The 25,761-nt window shown below is 44.3% G+C and overlaps 2 protein-coding genes across 13 annotated transcripts in view; one reads left to right on the plus strand and one right to left on the minus strand.

Moving 5' to 3' along the window:
• Positions 1-14,179, minus strand: part of r3hdm1 (R3H domain containing 1) — a 40,705-nt gene extending 26,526 nt beyond the window's left edge. For 4 of the 9 annotated variants that reach the window (XM_027291656.1, XM_019255523.2, XM_010738939.3 and 1 more), the window contains exons 1-3: positions 10,788-11,213; positions 6,236-6,395; positions 1,880-2,081 (exon numbers count right to left, since the gene is read on the minus strand). In XM_027291656.1, the coding sequence (XP_027147457.1) occupies positions 1,880-2,041 (162 nt within the window). In that variant the 5' untranslated portion in view covers positions 2,042-2,081; positions 6,236-6,395; positions 10,788-11,213. Of the gene's footprint in view, positions 1-1,879; positions 2,082-6,235; positions 6,396-10,787; positions 11,216-14,053 lie in introns of those variants that run through there. The other 5 variants (XM_019255521.2, XM_019255525.2, XM_019255518.2 and 2 more) reach the window with 4 other exon arrangements.
• Positions 12,855-25,761, plus strand: part of zranb3 (zinc finger, RAN-binding domain containing 3) — a 79,663-nt gene continuing 66,756 nt past the window's right edge. Inside the window, exons 1-4 of one of the 4 annotated variants that reach the window (XM_027291653.1) lie at positions 12,855-13,813; positions 15,651-15,853; positions 24,812-24,830; positions 25,099-25,277. In XM_027291653.1, the coding sequence (XP_027147454.1) occupies positions 15,708-15,853; positions 24,812-24,830; positions 25,099-25,277 (344 nt within the window). In that variant the 5' untranslated portion in view covers positions 12,855-13,813; positions 15,651-15,707. Of the gene's footprint in view, positions 13,814-14,320; positions 14,465-14,687; positions 14,767-15,648; positions 15,854-24,811; positions 24,831-25,098; positions 25,278-25,761 lie in introns of those variants that run through there. The other 3 variants (XM_027291654.1, XM_010738940.3, XM_027291655.1) reach the window with 3 other exon arrangements.

A 25,761-nucleotide genomic window follows, 5' to 3' on the forward strand; every position in this document is an offset into this window, starting at 1 on the left:
AAGGGGGGAGAGGGAAAGGGCTGAAGTCAGCAGAAGTAGGGCGGCCACCAGCCACCTGTCCTGCCGCAGAGGACGGAGCTGGAGAGCTGGAGGCAGATGGTGGCAAAGTCACCCGGTCTCCCCTCTCCCTCCCTCCCTTCCCTCTCTCTCTCTCCTCTGTCGGAATGCTTTTCGCTACACCTCCCCCGTTTCTTACCCCACTTCCCTACCTCCTGCACTTCTCTCCCCACAATGAACATTTCAGGCGTTTAACCGATGCCCTTACGTAGAGCGACAGAATTAGCTTCGCCTCCTCCGCTGCGGAGAAATTACGAGCGGAAAGGTCAGGGGCTTCGGTGCCGTCAGCATATCTTGAGACCGCGGAATAATTACACCGTGGTGAGTTTGAGGAGAACAAGAGCAGAATGTGGGGGAAGTAGTTGGGATACGTTTTACATTTTGGAGAGGTCACAAAAAAAAACACATGAGTGAAGGCAGGGACATGTGCAAAGTCAGTTTAAGGTGAGCCGTGGACGGAGAGGGACAGAGGTTTGCTTCAGGTGGTGAGAAGTGAGGAAAAGAGCAGCTTGATAGTTTCTACAGGAACTTTTTAAACATTTTTCTTTACAAAACAGCGCCCACTGTGGCCACAAGTGGACATTACAGGAGCAGCATATTGAAGAACGATACCACTCTGGCGTACGCACCAAACACTTGGTTTATGTAGAGAACAGTCAATGGGCCGTACATTGACCGTATAAAGAATGATCAGTATATGGAAAATCTTCCTTTATGTCTTGGTTCCTGCAGTTTGGCCAACATTAGTCACCATTAGCCACTGGTCATACCAGACCAAGTAAGGCTAAAGCAGCAAAACACGTCTTGTATGTTTCTTTCAGCCTCCTCCTCTCCTTCATCCCTCATTCTTACAAACTCTCAACCCATCTATCCCTCCCATCTTCCTCCCGTGCACCCTCCCTCTCTCTGTCCCCTGCCGCTCCCCCATGCTGGTGTCATTCTGTTCCTCGGGGTAACATTGACACAGGAAGTCGGTAGATAAGCCAGGATTTGAGCTCCAGATTATCTGCCTGCCTGACTCCCTCGCCCTGCCTGCCTCCGAACCACAAGGCCAGATTGGCCTGAATCCTATTTTTAGGCTGCAGCCAAAGAGACAATCCTTTTTTTTTCCCTCCTTTTGTGGAGTTTGTTTCCTTGAACACACCGGAGGAGATTTTCACACCATTTCAGTGTCCGCTCCCTCTGCGAGCGCGAACCAGTCAGCACCAGTTTTACTTTAAACGCTAAATTAACAAGTGCAAATTTTCCGCGGTCCCAAAGCACATTTGTTGCGCTGACACAGAGACCTAATTAATTAGTAGTTTATTTGAAAGTGATCTCAGCTGCCCTGAATCCCCAGCAGATCCCCTGCTTTAATGTCTCCCATGGAGAATACACGAGATTCACTAGTTTCCACGAGCATGATTTGTCTTTTCCAACCACGGACAGGCAGACAGCGGTGACGTGTCTGTGTGTGACTGACCTCGCTGCTGCGGCGAGGCAGAGTCAACCCTCACATTATTATTTCAGTCTGGGCAGATTATACTTTTCAGGAATAATTTTGCCAGTCGGGAAAATCGTCTTGAATGCCGCAGGTGACAGGAGATCCCCAGGGCGGGTTGGCGTTTGACGTTGACTGTTACTGAATTTTCATGGAGATGAGTGTGGAGGGAAAGTGACAATGTTTGGTGAGGTGTCAAGTGTCCTCAGCTTCGGTCAGACTGCTGACATTTGAAACCTCCCTGATTGGATGTCTATTAAAAAGGTGGCGGAAACGCTACGGAAAACAGACTTTTCAGCCTATCGGAGGCGTTACGGGAGGATTTGTTTTAGAGGTCTTTACCTGCACGTCCCGCTTATTGTTGCTGCCGTGTTCATCTCTGCTGCTCTGGCTCTGCTCGGTGACCTCAGACTTGGTGGCGTTGTTTTCTTTTGGAGAGGACACCGTGTCGGCAGCCTCGGAAACCTTCATCGTTTCAGTGTCGACGGTGTCGGACATTCTCATTGCAAAGTCTTACTGTGAGATGCTGGCAAATACGGAGAACCTGCAAGAGACAAAACACGTCCATGAGAGGCCGTTCACTTTGACAAATTACGGGAAAGGATCACTGATGATCGTGATAAAACGTTCACATGTGTCACAGTGAGGATGAAGAGCTGTGTAGGTTTTTGAAGTATTTGGTCAGCTCTTCTTATTAGACATAAGATAACAAAACATTATGTTCAGACGATCAAAGACTGACTGAAATATGTTGGTGCAAACATGCCAAAGCTCTTTTTGGTTTCGGAATCATACATATTGAGAGTATTGGCAGGTTTACTTTCTTTCATTTGAAAGAATAATTCTTAAAACTTTTTGTTTTGAATAAGAGGGGAAATAATATTGGCACCAGCCTCTGAAATCCTGTACCAGGCTGCAATTCAATATTTTTTAAAATCTTTTATCATCTGCATGCACTTTACTCCCTAAAATCCACATCAGCAGCTTTATACTTCAGAATGTGTGCTTTCCTTTCACTCCCTGATAAGCATCTGCCAAAGTGACTGCATTTATACCAACACAATAATTCACTAGTTGGAGAACGTTTTATTATTTCTGGAAACAACGATGCATACGCAACGATAATTTGGTAAATTCTAAATTAAACGTATCAAAGGGTTAATGCAGCTTTGACAATACGTGGGTCCAATGGGTGTGAAGGCTTTTAGTCAAAGTCCTCATCCTCCTTCTCTTGACTGTGCAAGAAAAAGTTTATTATTATTATTATTATAATTAATAAAATAATGAATGAATTATGCTAGATTATAAAAAAAGAAACTAAATTATAATATTCTGTATCTATGGCATTAAGGTCCATTAAAGTAAAACTAGTAAATAAACTTTGCTATTTATCTATAAAGTAATAAATGGAACTTACGTGTTCACAGCTGCTCTTCAGCCGCATTGAGCTCCATATTGTTGTTTGAGGAGAGTTTAGTAATGACTGTTTACTTTGTCTGGGTTTTTCTTGTGAGCTTTACTTTGAAAGGGAACGTTACAATCCTGCACGACTAATAACAGGGATTTGCCGCATGTGTAAAGATGCTCATTTCCCACCAAGAAGCCTAAAGGCAGACGTTTAGAGCCCTTACAGCGGCCGAGAGACAGGTGTAACATTACCGACTGCTCCATATCTAAATGGAATTCAGCCGTTATTAATGCGATTAGTTACATGTGACAAGTCAAAGTCAAAGCGAGCTCAGTGTGAGGAAGGTTTATGAAGTAGGGGGGGCAGGAGAAGGAGGAGGAGGAGAGGGGGCAGTCTGTGGTCATCAGTCACTAATTTCTGTCTGTGCTGTCTCACAGCTCTGCAGCTGTTCGGCTACAGACAATGGACTGGATTGGACAAGACACAGCAGGAGGACAGTTTGCTCCTGTGAGACCAAACGGCGTCACGTCACGGCGTCTGTGTCCGCCGAAAACAGAATCAAATGTTGACGTCTCCGTTTGAAGTGTTTGACGGAGGCGCGGAGGGGTCTATTGTGTGTTTGACTGCCGGTTCGTCCATCGTGCAGCAATATTTTAAATGTGCCCATAACGCATGAATATGACAGTTCTTAATTTAAAGTCTGAGGGTGCAAAGGCTTAATTTGGTATTAAAGTCATTTAGCTAATATGAAAAAGAAAAAGATTCATTATCAGTGAAAATGTGGAAACGCTTAAATAATTTAAAATGGACAAAGATATATTATTAAATTGTGTTTTTGTTTGATTAATGGGATTTTTGTGAGCAGTTGTCCAGAATTTTGTGTTCCCAGAAAGTCCTGATTTTCCCTGCACAAATTCTCAGTGTGTGTGTGTGGGATTGAGGAACAGCTCAAGTGTGGAGCTACACTCTAAAAGACGACACACATTTCCGTGCATGAAACATGGGAGGGCTTTATGGGTTGACGTCAGCATAATTCTCCTCGATAAAAGAACTTGTTCGTGCAGATCTTGGAACATTAGTTGCTTTGCACCTATGGTCCGTTTGTCAGGAAATATCTGTGTAATGCCACGACCTCCCCTATGTTGAAGCCGTGGTGCGAGTTGGTCCCGCTGATATGCCCTAATTATGCAGCCGGGCCCCATGCAGCGAAACACACGCACACACACACACGGCTACACGCACACACGCGCAAAGAGGGAGGGCAGACATCTGGTACATGAGAGCTATGATTAATAGGTTAATTAGAAACGGGCTCATCAAATTCACTTTGCACATCAAAACTGGATCCACACATGACAGCACTTACTCTGCGCTCGGCTGTGTGTACGTGACTGGCCGCTTGTGTGTGTTCAATGTGCATGTGTGTGTGTGTGTGTGTGGGCCTCAACCTATTTGCCCGGCAGTGATCAGAGCCATTTTCCTATCTGATTGGCGAGCAGCAAAGGGCCCCGGTCGAGGCTTGATTGTTTATCTGCGTCCCAAAAGAGCTGAGACAGCAAGCGGGAGGCGGCTCTCTTTAAAAAAAAAAAAAAAAAAAGGTGCCATCCAATTCCTCTATGTCAGAGTAATTGACTTCTAGTGGAGGTCCGCCCGCTCTCCTGAGCGCCTCTGCCGGGCGAACGTGCCGATATGACCCGATGCTGTTCGAGGCTCAGAGGTTAGCCTAAATGTAGCCGGGCGGCGGAGAGTCAGGTGTTGAATTTCAATGACCTGTCAGAGGTTTGACAAAAGCAAACGGCGGCTGCTGCTTTACATTATTTTTACATTCTGAAGGAAAAACAGCTTAATACTCCAGAGTGCTGCGCGCGCCTTTGAATATTTAGTGTCTGCTGCTGACATTTTGATGAGTGAAGTCTCTTGAGTCGCTCTGTTGAAGATTCGCAATATTGGACAGATATTTTCAAGAGCCGGGACTTGTGATAGATAGCTATTTTGTCCCTCACCGAATCATTCATTCTTCCAAACACATTTTATCGCGGGACTGGGAGTGTTGGACTAAATTTGGCTTCAGACTTTTGATGCATTCAAATTTCAACCATCTCGTCTCTCGCGGCTGAGGTAATTGCGCTGGGTGCCTGTTTAGAATCCCTGATGTTTTGACTGCATAAGTAATATGGATCATCATTAGATTCTCAGTGTTACATTAAGGAAACGTCTGGGAATTTAGGCAAACAGCAAATTGGTCTCATATGAGTGAGACTGACATCGCCATTTTTTTCCCCCTCCACTAATAATATATATTTATGAATCCCTTAATCTTGGTGTGTCATATTAAGGCCTATCCACTCGATGTAATGGCAGCCATTTGCTGTCATCGGTAGATGCTGCAGCGCTCGAGCCACGGCCAATCAAAATGCATTGCAGAATAACGTCTGAGTGGATTTTTTGCACTTTTTCTTACCGCTCCACAGGTTGATGCAACACTCAGATTACATCATATAATTGGATTAGAGGCTGACTCTGTACCGAAGCACCCCATTAGGTTTGAAAGTGTTGAAAATTGAGTGAAAATCAACTGGATTTATGTGGTCGATCCATTTTCAGGGCATTTGTTTGTGAAAACGCAAGTCATTCGAGTACTTCGTGGTATGGCAGCCTCCACATGGTGCATGAGTTCATGTGGACATTAGTTTAGAGTTGAAACATGAACAATTTCATTCAGTTATTGGTTATTTTTGATGAGTTTTTTCCACCCACAGCAGCTATTTCGTCATGAAATAGGGTCAACGCAGGTGCTACCAATGATACTAATTAAGGTTCAGTTCCATTTAGTGTAGCAGTGAGCCGACATGGACCTGCACAGCAGCAGCCTGACTCTGTTGGACCTGAATGGAACTGAACCTTCACTTAGCCTCATTGCTAACACCTGGCTGCTGTGGAAAGGTCTATTTTTTTACTATTCAAGGTGCCTTTGGGAAGTAAGATGAGGGCATCATGTCGGAATAACAGGGAACTGCATGCTGTTGTTGGGATAACTGGTGAGTCAGCGTGTTTAGAAGAAGTCTAGCATTGTGGAGGTTTAAAAGAAATGTTGAGGTTACTGTGAAGAGTTTGAAATGGTGACTTCTTGCGGAATTAGTGCATTAACATAACAGGAGTGGTTGGTAATGTACCTTCATTTGCATTTTCTTGCAAATTTTCTAAAAATTCAACTAAAATCTGAGCTGAACTTTCTCAATTCATATCCCCTGACTGTTCTTGTCACAACAGAAAGAAAGAGGAGGACGTACTTGTTGCGTAGCCAGTGGTGGTTGTGGCGAAGGAGGATGTGGCTGGTGAAGTCGATGAGGCTGAGCCTACCGATGCCATTCGAGACTTCTTTGCCCATGTCTGCTTCAGCTGCTCTGAACAGCAACCGGGGCCTCCGACACCATCATGGCCCCTGCTGACCTGCAACCGAAAGAGGCATGGGGGTGGGTTAGCGCCGTTGGCGTTTAGGAGTTAAAAGAGGTCGGAGGTCAGGGCGGGGGTGGCGCTGACACCGAGGTCGCGTGGACTGACAGCAGTCAGGATGTCAGCGACTCTTAAATATTTGTGTGCCGGAAAAAAAAAAAAAAAAAAAAAGTAAAAGTGTGGCGAGTGTGTATTTGTGGGCCTATGCGCCATAAATAATGGATGAGCACAGAGATGGGAGTGCGACGGAGGCAACAGGAGAAGGCACCACTGCCAGCCTCGTAAAAACCAAGCATTAGGAATTCAGAGAGCAGCGGGGGAAGATAGCATTTCTCAGCTGAAAATCCTCTGCCATTTGGTGGCACATAAATTTCAAATCGTCTAGCGTACAATCTGTATTTCCCGGCAAATTCCTTTCTTGCTGAACTACAGGGTGACACTGGTTGGGGCAGGGCAGACATCTGAACGCGCCAAACAGCAACAGAGCTGCGAAATATTGACACAATATTGGAGGAAAGAAAATTATTTTTTGGCTCCAACTGCCTCAATTAGATGCATGTACGTTCTCTTGACTGTGCATCATGGAGATGTGACGTTATTGCTCGACTTTATGGGCTGCAGTTGCCAAGCGAGGATAAAAAACATCATGTTAGCGTGTCATTTTTCAAGTTAATTATCAAAATAATTGCAGATTACGTGATGCTTTTTATTCCCTCGCAGCATCATATAGAACCGGTTCTGGCCCTGGCTTCTCCTTTTCTCCCCGCCTATCTCGCGGCCTCTCCCTCCCGCCCTAATCTCCATCTCAGCGAGCGGGCGAGGTGCCACGCTGACTCTGGCACCCAACGGTGCCAAGGCCTGGCTGCTGCCGCTCCCCCCCCCCCCAAACATGATCTCGGCGCGACCCCCGCCCGCGCCAGCCAAAAAGGTCAAGTGGAATCCCCGCTCACTTTTATAATCTTCCTTTCTTGTGACACCTCCGCGATGGGGTGGGGGAGCTTGTGGAACGGTAGCCATTTGGTGCATTGCTGCTATTCAGAATACGACGAGTGTTCATTATTAATGAGTGACAACAAGGCTGCTTAATGTTTGGCGTGAGAGCCATCTAACACGGGGAAAAAAGAGAAATCTGAATTCACATTTTAGCAAATCTATACGTTCTATGTGGCATTTCTGCCTGGCACTGGCAAAGTGTGAGGCCCAAGGCAGGATCCATTCATCAATGCAGATGTGCTTACATCTGGAAAGCACACAACCAGAGAATACACAGTGAATAGGCAGGAAATCTATTAGTGCGTGTTCGTCATCTTAAGACAGAATCGCCTAAATCGTCTTTTCCCCAGATGTTCTTATCTGGACCCTCCCGCTATTATCTCTTTGTAAATGTACCCTCTTAAACATGGTTATTCTGCTGTGACAGGAGTATCATCTCGGTGCTGTGGTGGCTTTGCAGGCAGACGTGGTGCCAATTGAAGCTTGCTACGAGCAGGAGCGCCAGCTAAACGTCTTAAAATGGAGAAAAAGGCTGCTCGGTAATTCAGCGCTGCTCCTGCGGCTATCACACATGCAGGATGGAAAAGTTGCTCTGACAGTGGTGCAAGCCGGGGTCTGGCCATAGGCGCTCCAGGTTTTATGACCAGAGCTGCTGAGCAGGTTTGAGGACTTCATGCCGAGCCTCTGTGCGTGCAGCATGGCAGAGACGGTATGAATGCCAATGGTGCAAACAATGCACCTCCACCCAAAAATAAAATAAAAAAATTTGACACAAACGGACCCATTGGCAGCTCACAAGCACATACACCCTCGCAGCAGTGAACTTGTAGAGACGCTCCGCCTGCCTTCGCCTCCTCCAGTATTGTGCCGGAGCTGACAGGGAGTGGTTCATTGGCATTACAGTCGCCGCACAGCGCAGCAACCTCAAAAGAGGCTCCCTGAGGCATCGTTCAGTGTCACACCGGCCACTTCATGCCACCTTTATCTGTTCGCTGTGCCTGATGGTGATGACACACACGCACACACACACACACAAAACCGTCTGTGTTAAAATGCTGGAAATAATCACGAGAATGATTTTTGACTTTGTCCAAAACTCCTCGACACCAGCTGGATTGCACAGATGCACGGGTACCAGACACACACTCAGCACATATTCTTAAATTAATTCTCAGAAAAGGAAAAAAAACAGCGGGGGTCACAAGGCTGACCGTCAACTGAGCCGAGTTAATCATACAGCGGGCTCTTAACGGGCTCCTCTCACGGACAATTATGTTCGATGGTGAGCTAATGAAAAAAATTTTTCAATCACCGCGAAGCGCCTGAGAGTCGTCACACAAGCAGGGACAGACGAGCAAGCACACACCAGTATACTTATTCTCTTTCTCTCACACACTCACTCACACACACACACACACACACACACACACACACACACACACACACACACACACACACACACACACACACACACACACCTCCCTCTCTTGCAAAAGATGACCTTTCCCTCCCACACCTTCGCTCTGTTCTGTTCCTGCGTGCATCAGGGCTCTTGTCTGGGCTATAACCAGCTCAACTGGAGGTGAAGGACCCCCACCACCACTCTCCCCACCCAATCCAACCCCTCCCCGCCCCCCCCACTATTCCCCTCCCCTCGTTTTCTGCCCCTCGGTGGAGAAACGAGGAGATGAGTCAAACGCGGGGTGGAAAAAGAACAAGCCGTCACCTTTCGCGGAGAAGCTTCCGCGCGATCGCGAAGAAAACCCACCGATGATTTCTGAGCGCCTGAGGGAGAAAGGAAAGGTGGGGAAAAAAAAAAAAGGGAAGAAGTGGCGGCATCTTTCTGTCTTTCTGCTTGAAAAAATAAAACATGCACGCTTCATTGCTGCTGATGAGCTTTTGCAAGTGTCACATAAAAAAGGACAGGGGTAAGGAGCGATGCCAAACAGCTGGGGTATTGTCTGCAGAGATGTAGAATACTAAACAGAGCTCTATTCAGTGGAGCATTGTGAAACAAAAAGCACGCACACACACAAATATAATGCCACGTCTGAGGGGCTACGATTTTTTTTTTTTTGTGTGTGTGTCACCTGTTTGCCACCTCTGAGGGGGGAAAAAAAAAAATCACCAGTTATGTTCGGCTCATTCCTGAAAATTGCACATTTCAAACCACGCAGCCACAATCAATTGCAGAGTTCGAAATAAAATAAATAAATAAATTTAAAAAAAGCACACAAAAAGACACATTTGGAATAAATCAGCTTCAGCAGAGTGCAGGACATGCACCCCGGCTAATGAAATCAGACATCAAATAAACAGTTAATTAGGTTACTAATGCTGCTGCGCACTCATGGCGCTGCAATAAAAATTGATTTCAGTGTTTTGCTAAACTGAGTAACTAATCTCCCATTTTCTAGCCATTTTCTGCTAATTGCAAAGCAAGGAAAGCACTGACAGGGGAGCTATATAATTGGACCAGAAAACGATTAGGGTAAAGCTTATGAAATTATATCACTTTCATACACTGCTTGCCTCAATTTCGGGGCAAGTGAGGCGGTGTCGGTTTAAGGAACTCCCTGTAATAGCGCAGACTGAATTAACAGGAGAGAGAGAGAGAGAGAGAAAAAAAAAAAAAGAGAAACAAACATAAACAGGCACAAATGAGCCTCTAATTGCGCCGCTCGCTCTGCCTCCAGGTCGCACGAGGCGGCGCGGGCGCGAGCGCGGCACAGCGGAGGCGCAGTCAGCCAGCATTAATAAATTAAATCCACAGCAGAGCACGTAGGTAATCCATTACCTTACCCCATAGGAGAGCTTCCAGGGAATATCAATCTAGGCAATTAGAGGAGAAACAATAAACACAGAAAAACTAACATGCAAGTCTAGCAGTTTTAAATCTATGGAGCCTTATGAGAGGAGAATAACTCAGAAAGTCTGCCAGAGTCATTAAAAGTCCATTTGCAGACAACACCTGCAGAACAAACAGGGGAAACGGGGACGAGAGGATGAGCTTGGCTGGGGGGAACAAAAGCGGAGCCGAGCTTCTTATTGGCTGATCTCGGTTAATTATCCTCGTAATGAAAAGCAGAAGCGGCGACTGGCAAACTAGCGAGGAGATTTCGAAAAGCTCTCTGGCTCAGCTGCAGCTGACAGCACGCCGAGTCTCGTGTCTCGCGCTCAGTTTAACAAGCCAGAGAAAGAGACTGCACACTTTGCTCGCCGACTTGGTGCCGGCACAGTGAGAAGAAGACACAAAAGAAAAGACAACAACAGGAAAGTACAGAGAACAAGCCCTAAAAAGACAACATGACACAGAAAATCAGACAATAAACACAAAGAGGAAATCAGAAAAGAGCATGTGTGATGCCCGAGGTGACTTGAAGCTGCAGGACCTACCTGCCCGGCAGCTCTGCCCTCCATCCCTTCTGCTACTCGACCGTTTAGTTTCCATTGTACAGGAGGCACAATTTGCTGGAGAGGAGGCTGGAGTCGCCTCCCAGCTCGCTCCTCGGCAGCTGTCTGCTGCCTCCTGTTTGCTCGCTCGACTGAGTGAGAGTGGAAGACGGGGAGAGGGGAGTGTAAAGGGAGAGGGCGAGTGGGTGTCACAAAGAGAGAGAGAGAGAGAGAGAGGGAGAGAGAGAGAGAGAGGGATGGTGGGAGGGAGGGAGAGTGCTGTGCGAGCACAAGTCTACCTGCCACAACCCATCAAGCCAGCCAGCCTTGGAGACAGCGCCAAATCAACAGCTGGCCCCCGTGTGATGTCAGAGCCTCAACAGCCAGTCACGGCAGCCGAGGCCGGCCGGCGCTACGGAGCACCGACTGAACCAAAGTCACCGGCTAAATGGGGCTCTTCATTAGCTACTCTGCTTTAGGATGGAGGCGGGGGCCGGAGGAAGGAGGAGGGAGGGAGGTAGGGAGGAGGAAAGGGCAGTCAGGGACATGGGATAGATGGAACGAGACCGGGAGGAAGAGGAGAGGAAGATGAGAAAACGGGGAGGGTGGGAGGTAGAGAGGAAAGGAGCACGGCGGAAAAAAGAAAGCGAAGGAGAAAGAGAAGGAGGCGAACGAGAGGATAGGGGACAGGATCGACACGTCCGCGGCCAGCTAGGTGCTCGAAGACCAGGTGGAGAGTCGATGGGGAGGCGACGGCCGCTGAGAGGCCGAGCTGTTCACTGGGCTGACTTCCCATTAAAAGCTGGCACCCTGCGCTTCACGCGGGAAGACAAGGCTACGGCTAATCCCACTGACTCAGAGAGAGAGAGAGCCTCCACCTGAAACACCACCCATTACTGGAGGCAGAAAAGTGAAAATACGGCGCCGAAACCGTTCGCTGTAGGCAAATCTGAGATGAGCTGACTGTGGATCAGCTAGAAAAAACAACACAAGGACAAGATCAAACCTCTCCCATCTAAACGGCTTTTTGTGATTCAATGTGAAAGACAATAAACGGCACCTTGCCTCTTGCCTTGTTTATTTCATTAAAGATCAAGTATTCCGCCTCCTCCGCGCATCCTATGAAGATGGCGCGGACGGGGAGTGATAATTGAGATCGACTTCATGAAGCACTTGACTGACAAGGCTGTCAAAGACGCGGGAAGTCACAAACAGGTCCTGCGCAGCAGCCCAAAGTCTAGACTGCCATAATGTGATTGTTTTCGTCCTTTCAGTCACTCAGACTTTTAACAGCAAACACAGTGGGCGGAAAAGTTCCTGCTGTCACTTAGCAACCAACACCAGGCTGCGACAACCGATCCGATCCAATACTCCCTCATAATTGTACCATTCGTTATGCCGGGTCTCTGAAGAATGTATTATTGTGCTTCCTTAATCCCATGAAAAGGTCACCAATTGAACAAACAATTTATAGATAGACGGATGAATTATTTAATGGCCCAGACCAAATATTATAGGAAAGAGAGATTTTTTCCCCCCTCTGGAAGCCGATGAATTATTTAGTCACTGGGTCACATCTTTGGGCGAGAGCTATTACACAGCATCCTCAACCTCAATATCTGATAATGTCACACGCCCTAACCCGCACGATGAATGGTCAACACAGAGTAGCGGCTACGCCGGCCTGAGCAGCCGCAGGTGGAGCAAAAACAATTACTGGCATTTATTTTTAAGCCTCGGGAGGGAGAGAGCGTTTGAGCAAACATTAAATGTGTTTTTTTTTTTCATTTTTCTGCACTGTACCTCAACCAGCAGGTAAAAAAAACAGATGTTGATATTCATCTGCAGCAGCCGTATCACTCCAAGATTGATTGAGGACGCACACACACACACACACACACACAGAGTGTGTAGCATATCGCTGTACGGCGCAGTTGCAAGCCCTGCGAAGATGAACACATCATCAGCGCTCTCTGAAAACAGCAGCCGGAGGAACTGAACCAGCATCCACCCTCTCTCTCTTTCTCTCTCTCTCTTTCCCCACCCACCACCACCACCACCACCACCAGAGCTCCGCCGGTACCTTATTAATAAAAATGATACCATCATGATGCTCAGCCTCACTGGTGGCAACTTGCAAAGAAAGGCTCTCGCACGCCACCTCTACAAAGTCTAAGAGGTTGATAATTGTCTGGGTTAGTGCATCAGCATGATAGTGGGTATGGGTTACTTATTAATCTGGTATCAAAATGCTCTGATTTATGGCCTCTTGCAAGCACGACTCTAGTGCAAGTGCAGTTTTATAGTCTGGAAACAGGAAACAGTCACAAATATAAAAGACATAACAGAATATCTGCATTTAAATTCATATTTAGAATTAATTTGTATGCAATCACCATTAAAAAAAGGTCTATTTTCTGTAATAATACCCCCCTTTGGCTTTATTTGGTTAACACCGGCTTGGTTCTGGTGCTCCTGAGGTAACTGCGCAGTGTTAGGTGACATTTATTAATGCGTGGGCTTGATTAATTCACGTGTGGCTTGTTTTTCTGAAATCCAAATCATGTACGTAACCACAAAAGACCAGAGAGCACAGTTCGTGTCATATCATAGAGTATGGAGGATTAATCCTTTTTTTTTTTTTTTTAGATCAATGCGACTTAAATGCCACACCAGACTCCATTACAAAAATCAAGGTGTTTTTAATGTTTCCTTCGTGTCCGCGAACGCAGCACAGCCGGACAACATGTAACACTATCACCTGATATTTGACACATTAAACTAAAATCCGGCCTGCGTGACATTAAACAGAACTTAAGCTTTAAAAAAATAAAAAATAAAAAAAAGGCTAACAATTAACCTGAGCACCGCCTGCTCGTTGCCGCATATCACCGGGAGAGAAGCAGCCGGAGCCAGGCCTGAAAGTTGCTGGGTTATGCTGCGTTTTTCCAAAACGACTCGTCTCTTCGGGACAAACGCCGAATTTAAACTCGGTTTCTTACGGTTCGGACGCGGTGTTCACCTGCCAGGTGTGTGTTTGCACCGCGACGTTTATGAGTAACATATGAGGGGGTGCTAAAAGCTAAAGCTCAGTACCTGGCACCGTGGCTTGCTAAGGCTAGAAAACCCGAGCCAAACACCGGCGCTGTCACGCACTAGCAGAGAGATATGTTTACCACCTCGTGTTACATGATTACAACCACCCGGTTAACGCTGTATTTTTATTATTTTTTTTGTAGTAAGTGTTGGACACGATGCCGTTGCCTTACCGCTTTGGTTTACAATCGGTGCACACAGCCGTAGTCTCTACCGTAGGTGAAGTAGCTAGTGTTTGTGGCGGAGTGAAGAGGAGAGGCAGCTGAGTCCAGGCTGAGAGGAGGAGAGTGCGTCAGCTCCTTACGTCCGAGGCGTAGGGTGCTGGAAATATGTCACGTCTTTGTCGTTGCAGGATGTTTTTCTTTTGCAGCACACGGGGAGAGTGTCTGATATAAATTTCCTTCTTTACACTTTTTTTTTTTTTTTTTTTTTTTTTTTAAGTTGAGCTGTGTGTCAATTGAAAACCACAATTGGCCTGGTGATATAAACCGAGTGAACCTTTTTGAGTTTACCGCGAAACTTTTCAGTGTTTCTGTTCAGGCAGTCGGTGTGACTGCTGCACTTCAACCCCGCTGTCTAACAGGGTAGGAAAACCACCAACACACTAACATTAATAACGTTTGTCTCCTTTTTATTTCACTTTGACTGTGTAATGCTCCCGAAAACACGCCTAACGTAACATGAGTATTTATGTACGCTGGCTAGTTTTTCCTCTCCTCCTCTCCTCGGTAGGTCAGATGCAACATGCTTTTATATGTGCAAATAATTCATCTAATGAACTCAGGAAAGCAAAAAGTACGAGCAGTGCTTTTATTTCGGTAGGCAAGTCTCTTAACTTCCGGTTCGTGTTGCTAAGGCTAGCAGAAGATGCCCTCACTACTTTTAGGTAGTTTTAATAACTCTAAATCTGTTTTATTGCCTTTTAATTCCTTGTTGCCGGACTCTAAAATGACAGCTTGTTATGCAGGCCCTCTAATATGTCGTTATATAGTTACAGCTTTAACTAAAATCTAACGCGAAAGTATGTTTTGAAACTCTTAACGTGTAACTGCAGCGTGATGCCTTCACGATCACCGTCTTACCGTGATGCGTTCAAGTACATAACTATTTTTGTTGTTATAGTGTTGAAGATGCATTACATGTAATAAAGTTTTAGTAGGTGACTACTAACGTTAATATGAAACAAAAAAAAAAGAAGTGGGAATCTGAAGTTATTCCAGTGATACTTATTTTTATATAATACCCATCAATTACATAATATTAAACTTAGATTGCGTATGACTTTTGCCATTAACTGTAGACACCTTCCTGTCTGACACTGTCGTCGTGGGAAGTTGTCACTGTTTTAGACACAATTATGATTTTGTGGGGTTTTTTTTGTTGGTGTACACTCGCTGATAACTGTATGTGGAGGCAGAAACATCTGCCTGGATTGACCAGGACAGCCAGGTGAGGCAACACAAAAAAAAAAAAGATGCTGTTGCTGCTTGTAAGTGGGGGCGGCTGAGACAGGCAACTTTTACCATCTCCTCTCAGATTCTTACTTTCTTTGTCCACTATACTGCGTCATCCAGCTTGGCATCGCTGTCAGTGCTTGTCAGCAGAGGAAACCTTCTTACTATTATTATAAAACAGTAGAAATCTAAACCAATACGGTGCAGAAGTGCTCTTTAATGTCTAATAGATGTTGAGTGAATGTTCATTAATTCAGACTAAACCCAGTCCATTCAGACGTACATCTCAATTTAACTGTTTTTTTTTCTCTTCCAGCCTAAAATCAGAGCTGGCTGACTGAACAAGGGCCGAGAAACTGATGAGAACTTACTAATGGAAATGGATGATAATAGCCTACAGACCTCTTGCTGTGATACAAGATGGTCACAGCAACTGTCAGGCCTCCCTCACAAGCTCCTGCAGCGCCTGATGCCTTTCCAAAGGGAGGGAGTGGAGTTTGCTTTGTCGAGGAACGGACGGTAAGCAGTGCTGCTGCTCAGCCGGCCACATCACAGCGTTATTGTTTCATGTTAAGAAGCATCATGATATCGGAACAGCGCTCGAATATCTAACGTGTGTAGAAGGTTCAGCTTACATCTTGCGAATCAATAACAACGTGACAAGGAAAAAATGATTTGTTTATGCCACCCTGTCATTGCAGCTGTACCTTCCACTCCACTTATGCACCGTGTAAATATTGATGTATTGCCATGAGGATGCTTTCAACTCAATGCCGCACCATTGTTTGATTTACGCCAATAGGATGACATGTTTACGTAGATAATTTGCCTAATGGAGCTTTTAAGTAGGCAGTCCCAGAAAGAAGATTTCCAGCCAGGCTACAATATGTGATGATGGCTCAAGAAGCAAGTAAAAAGTCAAGAGTCTACGTGAATTTATTCTAAAATCAAAAGGTCAGACAGAGTCCAGGTTGCATCTTTGAAAACAATTACCAGTCCGCAGGAAGTTTCTCTGTTGCCCTTAAGTCTGTGAGTGTCTGTGCTGGGCATTAGCTGCAGGAGCGGGCCACGACTTGTCCATTTCCTCCTCTCCGACCAGTCGATGTATGCTCGGGTTCTCGGGAAGGTCAGCACAGGGGGAGCCAATCTGAGTGCCGCTGCTGTGATGCGGAGCGGCCATATTGATTCAGGAACACTGGGAGGCACTGCTTTGTTACACGGGTGGGTCAGAAGTCAATTGGCTCTTGCTGCACTGTGTGGACAGTTACCTCAGTCAATTGGCATCAATGTGACAGTAAGAGCAACGCGGGCAGTGCTTGTCTCTGGAGACGAGCAGAAGTGGCATTAGCACAAGATATTATAGGTAGAGGGAGGCTGACAGTAGAATGAGCAATGACATGATGTTTAGGCTAGTTAGTTCATTTTTCCAACACAAAAAACACAATACAAATAGAAAATAACGATATTCTGTATGGCAGTGCCTCACAGGCACAGGTGTGCAACACCTTCCTATACCTCCAAGATGACAGCCAGAACCATGAGTTGGTTGAAAACGCTGTCTATGGCAGACTTTTTAATGTTTCCAGTTAACTCATTTTTTCCAGTTAACTTATTTTAATATAAGGACACTATAAAAGGGTCTTTAAATACTACTGCATGCATGATATCGTGCTGTAAGGCTAAACCCACAGTACATGATCTGGGCAAAAAGTCCTCACAAGCCGATGATCCATGGGGAATACATGTGTCGTTAAATAGAAGTGTAAGAAGAAACGTCTTGTTCTAACAACCCCGTTCGGCTGCTTAGTATGCATGCTTGTAACATCAAAAGTGAAAATGTACTCTTCACTTAATTTTAAGGTAAGGATCAAGCGGTAACCTCTCTGGATGTGAAATGGAGTCAATGCAGAAGTGGCAAAAACTGCAGTTCTTCAAACAGCCACTTGAGGCTGGCTCCAGAAGTGAGTCAGTCTCCATAAGTCCCCATGTTCAAATGTCCAACTTCACAGCAGAAATAAACATGTTTACAGCCTGGTACAAAAAACAGTTTTGCTCTCTGTAGCTAATTTCCCCATTCATGACAACTGTACTGAGGGTGAATTTATATACAACTCACCTCTTCAGATTATATAACAGCTTAAAGTTATGCAGAATTAACAGCATGCTGTCAAATCCTGAATCAGAGCTGAACCCTTTCATCCACATATCCACAACTGTGTACATTCACACACAGACAGACAGTACGTATTACAAGCTAAAAATGCAAATTTTATTGACAGTAATCTTGATTTTTCTGTGTATTTCAGGCACCCTGCTGTTCTTTATTTGTTCATTCAATACCCAGAAAAGGCGCCTCGAATTCAAGCAGCAGTCTCGTCTTTTCACTGACACATTGTAGAGGAGGCACAAATAGCAATATCTCTACCTACAATAGGCTGAGTAGACCAGAATACAGTGCAGCTGCAGACCTGTTGGACTTTAACAGTTCTGAGAAATGTAGGATAGCACTACCCGAGGTGGAACTCGATGAGTGAGGCTGGCAGACAAAAACTAAATGGCAGCTCTTCATTATGAAATATCTCCTGAAATGCAGCGAATGTCATAGATTGATGTCGACTATCTAACAGTGTGGGAGGATCCGTGGGCAGATTTTTCCTTTAAATCTCACAGTCATTGTGTCTTTTCACATCCAGAGCATCAAAAGTAGCGAACCAAAACATCGAATGTTGTTGCAATTCAAATACTTATGGAGCCCGTTGCCCGGGTCTGTGTAGGAGTAGAATTTTATGGAGTCAGATGAGGGATAATGTGGGAAAAAGTTGCGGTGCATCACAACAATAAAAACCCATGAGATGTGGTTGATTGTGTTGTTTGGAAAGTTGGGCAGAATTGTGTCGTTTGAGTGCTGTCGTCTATATAAAACGCAAATTTACCCAGGGTACATCTGTAAATAGCAGTAGTCTAGCCTACCCAGATACAACAACAATAACAGAAACATCAGTCTGGAGTAAAAGTACATCCATTAAGACCTCTTGGTCACTTTCATTAAGGTGTTGACTGTGGCTTGAAGCAAGCCATGTGATGCACTGTGTGCTCTGATTTGTCCAAAATATTATTGTAAGTGACTGCCCGTGCTTTTATTGAATAAGGCCTGCTCTGCTGATGCGAGAGCAGATCAATAAGCAGGCTGTGTTGTGTCTCTCTCTGTGATGGTCAAATTACCGAGAGAAGTCCACTCCAGAGATGGAGTGTGTTCTCTGTGCACATACAAGCTGATATATTTACACCACATTTGTACTGGCCTGTAAGTATTGTTCGTAATACAGAGACAGAAGCACACTGGGAGTTACAGTACTGCGAGTACAATTTAGCTTTTATTTGTGGAGTCCCTGTTAAAAGTCTGTCCATCTAAGATAAATGAAGTACAACAACCGATAACCTTTAAGAGAGGTACATCACTCAGATAGTACAATATTAAAGCTGCTGAAAACACTTGAATTCAAGTCCTAAGGGCCTTAAACGGCTGAGTTAATGTCACTGATTCAGTTTGTTTGCCTGGACAAATAATCAATGGGTGGAAATTGCTTATCATTAAAGGGATACTTGAGCAATTTAGTGTTGTGCTTCCATAAAGTTAGGCTCAAAATCGAAGCAACAGTAGCAGGGTAACCTGACTTTATAAAGAATGGACAACGTTAATTTCTCTGGGCCCTGGATCCTACAATTCCCATAATGCAACACGATAGTTGAACTTAATAGACCTGATTAGAAGAGTATGTTATTATATCTTTGGACTAATTTGTAACCTCATCTTTCTGTTTATCCTTTGTAGTCACCAAGCCCATGCTAATGACATCATTAGGGTTTTTCCCACACACCCTCCAGAGCCACAAAGGACATTATGAATTTGTTTTGACAGACCGTGTAGTTCCCTCCGTGACTAAACTGAACAGATCTCAATGTGTAAAATGAGTGAAGTGCCCCTTTAATGCAGACAAAGGGAGATTCAGTACACACATCAGTATGAAAGCTGGCGTTCAGCAGCTTTAATGCTCCACTGCTCCATCACTTACAGCTTTTGCTGATTTTTTGGAAGTATATTCCAGTGATGGGTTGATACAACATTTTCACCACTGCTGTTAAAACCTGCATCAGACAGCTGACACTGACCGGTGTTGCATGATGTTTTCCCATCCTCTGTCTTTGGCCAAAAACATCCTGACCCCTAGTTTGACGGAAATAGTGTTTAACGCCATAGGCAGTGCATGGGTTGTCTTTATTTATACAGCCATTGTTTATTCAGATCAGTTTCAGGTCACCATTGAGATCCGGCTGTCTCTCTCTCTTGTCTTCAGAGTGCCTCACTTACAGTAATTACTTTTTAAGGTGCTCTAAATTCCATTTTCTCCTAATTAAGCATGAAATTTGTGATAGGTTTTAATGTAATAGGGTATTATATTTTGGTGTTATGAAGACGGAAGGAGATGCGTTCTGTTATACGGCGTGAAAAATGTAATTTCCATCACCATCAATAACCCGTTGCCTTAATAGCCGTGCTTTCCATTGTTTCTTATGTATCCATCCAGGATATAAAGAAGAGGTATTTATAGAAACAAAGTATAGAGGCTACACATGATAAATAAACTTTCTACCCTGCTGGGTCATTTTGTGTGTTAGAGGGAAGAATTGCACTGGTGGGAAACAGTTTTAACGAGTATTGTGGCATAAAGAATATGTGCGCTTAGTTTATCATTTCAAGAAACTGAGATCTTCAGAGTAAATGCATCATTAGAGCCAAACACAACATACATTCATACATCTTTATGTATATCCTGTAATAGATACAGGAGGACAGGGATTGTGATTAAAGATAAAGTACCAGGGATCATCTGAGTCCATTATGGAGGAAAATAGTCACATAACACCCACGTACCATAACGCAACATATTCATTTTCTATTCACTGTGCAGGTGTGAGACTGACCTTTTATGAGTACCCAGTAGCCAAGTGGGAGCTGCTGCTTCATGCAGGTTATCCTGAAAGGTTTAATCTGAAAAAAGCAAGTTGCACAAATTTATCCCTAATCCTGCACATAAAATAAACACTTATATGTCAATATAAAAGAAGCAATAACACATTCTTCTTAGAAATGAAAGGTTAAATTCATAAACACTCAGGGATCTTGCTGTTTTAGTTTGAAATGCTCTGGTATGACCGGTAGCTTATGGTGGCTAATGATAGCTAATGTTAGCAAAGGTATATTTGTGTACATGTAACTAATACGACTGAATTAGTTTAGCTTCTGCATTTTTTTTTTTACACTATATTTTAGCATGCCGGCATGTAAACATTTCAATAGATGCGTTTAGACGTGTTTTAACTTGTTTGTGAAACCAGATAAATGCTAATCCATGACATGCTAAAGCATAGCGTAGCCATTTTGACAGGAAATAGTAGGCACATGTGTTACCAGTGATACTAATTAAGGTTAAGCGTTAAGTGTTGACGCTACTATTTCATGTCAAAATGGCCGCTGTGAAAAATTGCTAATTTATGCTAACATTTGCTAACATTAGCCACTGGTCAACCCACACCAAGTAAGACCGTGGTGGCAGGGGCGCCGGCAGGAATTTTGTGCCCCATGACAAAAAAAATCAAATTGGGCCCCCTCTGTGCAGCTGTTGTCCCCACATCTCTAGGACCTAACTACCCCATCAAAAGCTTTACATAACTCTAATTAAAGGCTTGCAACTGTTTTGCATCTTGTAGTTCAATACTAGTCCTAGCACAATATTTACTGCTGGTGATTTGCACGCAAGTCTGCACACAGTACGCAGTGCAGTTCACTATTTGATGCCACCATAAAAATGTGCTAAAGGCCATTTTTATTTAACTTTTACTGCCCAGATAATTAATTTCATTATTATATTTGAAATATATACATACTCAATGATGATGGTTTAATCATTTTATATTGGTGTTTACCTATTTTTTTGGGGCCCCTGTCAGTCGTGGGTCCTAACTTTTCCCCCCTATACAGCACCCCTGCATGGAGGCAAGAGTCCCGAGTGCACTGAAATGAGCGAGGGAACATTGTGTTATTTCACAGTCTCACTGCTCTTCCCCTGAAACTCAAGTGTCAGAAACCATGTTGCCTTTTCTATCAAAAAATTAGCTGTCGTCACCACTCAGCTGCACTGTACTTGTATATTTAACAGGTCAGTGCTTTTTTAATGTGGTTATTCTTGTGTCTATTTTTTTTTTTATGTCATTGGTTTGGATATGGTTGAAAACATAATCTAAAAATGTAATTAATATAAATGTCGCCCCGTGGGGGAAATGATATTTAAACTACACAATAAATAAATCACTCTGGAAATCACAGGTCTGAAGTTTGGTGGGAAAAAGGTAGATCACAAAAACAGTGCGCTCGACAAAAGACAGAAAGAGAGCCTCGGTGTGTGGAACTATTGTCCAGCGAGTACATAAAGTTTTGTTGTGTTTGCCTATTTTAAGCCCCTGTGAAAAAGAAAACAGAATTAAAAGAGCTCTCTGATAGATTTGGGTGAGCAGCAGAGTGCTTAAGTTAGGAATAAAACTTGTGGATTGGCCCATATACTGTAGCTATGGGTTTAAACTTTTCCTTTTCAAGTCACACACACTATTAAAGCAATCCTCCATCTCTGCACCTCCCACAAGAAGAAAAAAAATGTAAATCTTTTCCACTAAAGGCTACTTTGTTTTGATTTTAAGGTCATTTAGTGAGTTCTTACTGGGTCCGAGCATGGCATACAGTAGCACCCTTTGAGTCAGCCTTTTGTGCAACGTCCAACCTCTGAGCAGTTTTCCCAGTGACCACAGCTCACTCCAGGTCCAGTCCTCAGAAGAGAATCTTAACAGGGCTGGAAGATTGGGGTTAGACGACGGGCCACACAACACATCACCGTGCAGAGGTCAAACCCATCAAATCATCGTAGCCAAGCTTTGGGAGGTAGGGGAGCCCATTTCCTGACACTTTGTGGCTTGTGGGTTTCAGAGATAACATTAGAAAGACGGGGCGACGGGGACCGTGCCGTTGTCAGGCAACAGCACTGCAGCATCCTCGCAGTCTCAAACCGTCAAGACGACACTCAGGTTATTTAAAGGAGGATGATTAATGTGTTGAGAAATGGCAAGCACCTGCCCCAGCCGCACTCCCTCCCCAATGGGTGAGTGTGGGTGTGTGTGTGGGTGGGTGTATGCGCAAGCATATATGTATATGTGTGTGTGTGTGTGTGGGAACATTTACATGTGTTTGCATGCGTGTGCACACTTTGTATATATCGTCTGTTTTATTTTTTTTGCATATCTTTCTTTTGTGTGTTCTCACAGATACTGTGTATGTGTGCGTGCGTGCGTGCGTGTGTGTGTGTGCGCATTGCGCTGACTGGGCCGGTGTGCTGGCAATTAGAAAAACCACCAGTGGCAAGGTGCACATTAATCATGTTCCTCAGCTGAAAGAGAGAAATGGGGCGGAGATGGGGGGAGGAAGTGGAGGAGGAGGAGGAGAAAGAATAATGAGAGAGTGTGTCTGAGGTATTCAGAGCTGCTCTGTTGCACTGTTTGCTCTGACATGATGTTGGAAGCATTTATGAATAAGCAAGGTCATGACAATAGGCCCAAACCCACTGGGCAGAGAGAAGCAGGGGGTTGATCTATCTGCACTTTTTCCGTGGGGACGACTGCAGCTCAGGAATGTGTCGCGCTTTCATTGTTCCTTTTATAATGTACAGTGTAAAGAGGGAAGTAGTTGGCGGTTACACGGTTCCTATCATATCAGAGACAGCCAGACAGGTGAGCTGTTTTTTTCTTCAATCGCAGGCTTATTCTTTTAAAACGTGAATAAAAAGGAGAATCAGGATTAACCAAGATAGATTTCAAATAGCCTTGAAACACATCAGCAGCATCCTCATTGTTCAAACTGGTATAATTAAGAAGCAGTATTGATTAATCTATTGCTATTGATGAAAAATCGATTATAAAAAGAGGTGAACCAAGCCCGAAACCAGACAGGACAGGTCGCTTTAACGATTCGACCGATTGACCGGTCACAGTGCGTGTGCTCACACTGAACACAAACACAGATTTGATCATTTCAATAAAGTTTACCCAAAAAGACAACCGTGTCTTTATCATTTTGGACAACAACAACAACAAAAAAAAGAGAAACACAGCTTTGCTTTGTGCACTTCTGCTCAGAACGGAAGCAAAATGTGGAGCTGCAGATGGCTGGAAGATGTTCTGGTCTGTCTGTTCTGCAGCAGTGTTCACTTTTGTTTCATATCAGTCAGTAGCCACAGCGTGTAAAAAAACTCCTCCAATAATAATAAAACAAGCTCGCTGCATTTTAGAACACATCTTTAGACAGCAGCCGTTGGGGGGGGGGGGGGGGGTGGGAATTGGACTGGGAAACTGCTCACACAGCAAATAAGCCAACCAAAAATTTCCGACGTGCTGATTGTCTAAAATTAGTCTGGGGTTAAAATTTGGCTTAATCTGCATCATATCCGACATCTCCATCTGCAACATCTCCAGGAGTTTAAAATACAGACATTAAAGACACAACATTGAACCAGGGAGTCTAAAAGTCAAAAGTAACAGTGCAAATTAAACCAGAAAATCAAAGTATGCACCTAAATATAACCAAAACAGGTTAACTGGTGACATTTCAGTAATAAGCTGTCACCACACTCCACAAAACAACATTATTTAATGGAAGGCTGGATACATTATGTACTTAAGTTAAATCTCTGGCTTGTGTTAATTCCTTCATTTAATTTAGACCTCAGTTGCTCATACCTATCAGCAGTCCTACAGTATGAGCTTGATTTATATTTGACAATCTGTAATCTCTTTGAGATACATAAACAGACATAATTAAACAAATTGATAGTGTCTTTGAAATCTATGATTATTTTACTCTTACAGGAATTGAACTCGACTTTCTGCCTCGCCCGGTATGTTAATTTCTTTAGCTGGGAATTGGATGAACCCGAACACACCGAGCTGCTCTCTCTCTCTCAGCTGCATCATATCGGAGCAACAACATAAATATTGAATAGCAACAACAGTTCTCAGACTGAAACAAAGTCCCAGTGCAGACCAAAATTACAAGTGACAGATTTGAAATATGTCCAAGAATCTGAGGTGACTTTATGAGTGTGTTTTCTGTGGCCTGAAAGCTTTGAGAAGTCGGGTTGTGACAGGAGGGTTTCTGGTATGAATCCTTAGACAAGCCAGAAATGTCTGGATGAAGGAAACTTCTGGGTTTTTTTTAGTGGCCTTGAGCGAAGCCCTTGTGCTGCAGAGGCTGTTGTCCTTATATGCAAACTCTCTTTTTATAGACACCAGCTTTTTATTGCCTGCTGGTCAGGCCTCCAAAAGTATTTCCTCAAGACTCATCTGATAAAGTTTTCTCTGTTTTCTTTTGTCTTACAGATGTATGATTGCTGATGAGGTAAGCACACACAACGCTGGCTCAGGAAATCTATTTTCCAAAAAAACGAACCTGAGACTTCGCTGCATGCCTTCCAAATTAATTTGTCAGCCCTGTGCAGCACTCCCATGTGTCTAATCGGTTTTGACACAAGAATCATTCTGAGACCTTATTACTCTTGGGCCTCACATCAGCTTGGCCGTCATATGCAATTTACCGCAGAGACGGTGCACGATTGACTTGTTTTTCTCTCCCCCCCTTTTGCCGTGTGTTGATTTGGTCGGTCCAGATGGGTCTTGGGAAGACGGTGCAGGCCATCGCGGTGGCGTACGCCTTCAGGCAGGAGTGGCCCCTCCTGGTGGTGGTGCCCTCGTCCCTGAAATATCCCTGGATCGAAGAGCTGGAGAGGTGGATCCCAGAGCTGCAGCCTGGAGACATCAACCTGGTGGAGAACAAGAGCCACACCATGTAGGTCATCCTAGCTTAATCCCACCAGACTAACTCAGCCAGCTTAGTTTCTCAATTTATTGGAGCTAAATTTAGTTTTGACTTTTCTGACTTTCTTAAATCTGCATTCATTATTTTTTTGGCCACTTGGGGGCAGCAGAAACAAACTGAAAACACAATACTGATGTATTATTTGTTAGCAAACAGTTGCTCGGTCAGCAGATGTGAAGCATCATGGCATTAATTTCAAGTCGTGCTTCCGGCTGCATTATAAATATAAGTGCGCTGTGACTTTGGGTTCTTTTCCACCAACTCCTGAGGGAAATATCGCTCTCTTTAGTGGTTAAATGCTTACTGCTAACTTCCTGCTGTTTGGACAAAGAGACTCATTGTTTTGGTTTTACAGCGTCCTTTTTCAGCGGAAAACGCTTTGATTAATCCACTGTTCAACATCTGCCCAGCATCAAATGGAAAACAAACAAGATTAGCAACTAGCTGTTTAGCA

Source organism: Larimichthys crocea, chromosome XIX (genome assembly GCF_000972845.2).
Source record: "Larimichthys crocea isolate SSNF chromosome XIX, L_crocea_2.0, whole genome shotgun sequence".
NCBI classification, from domain to species: Eukaryota; Metazoa; Chordata; class Actinopteri; family Sciaenidae; genus Larimichthys; species Larimichthys crocea.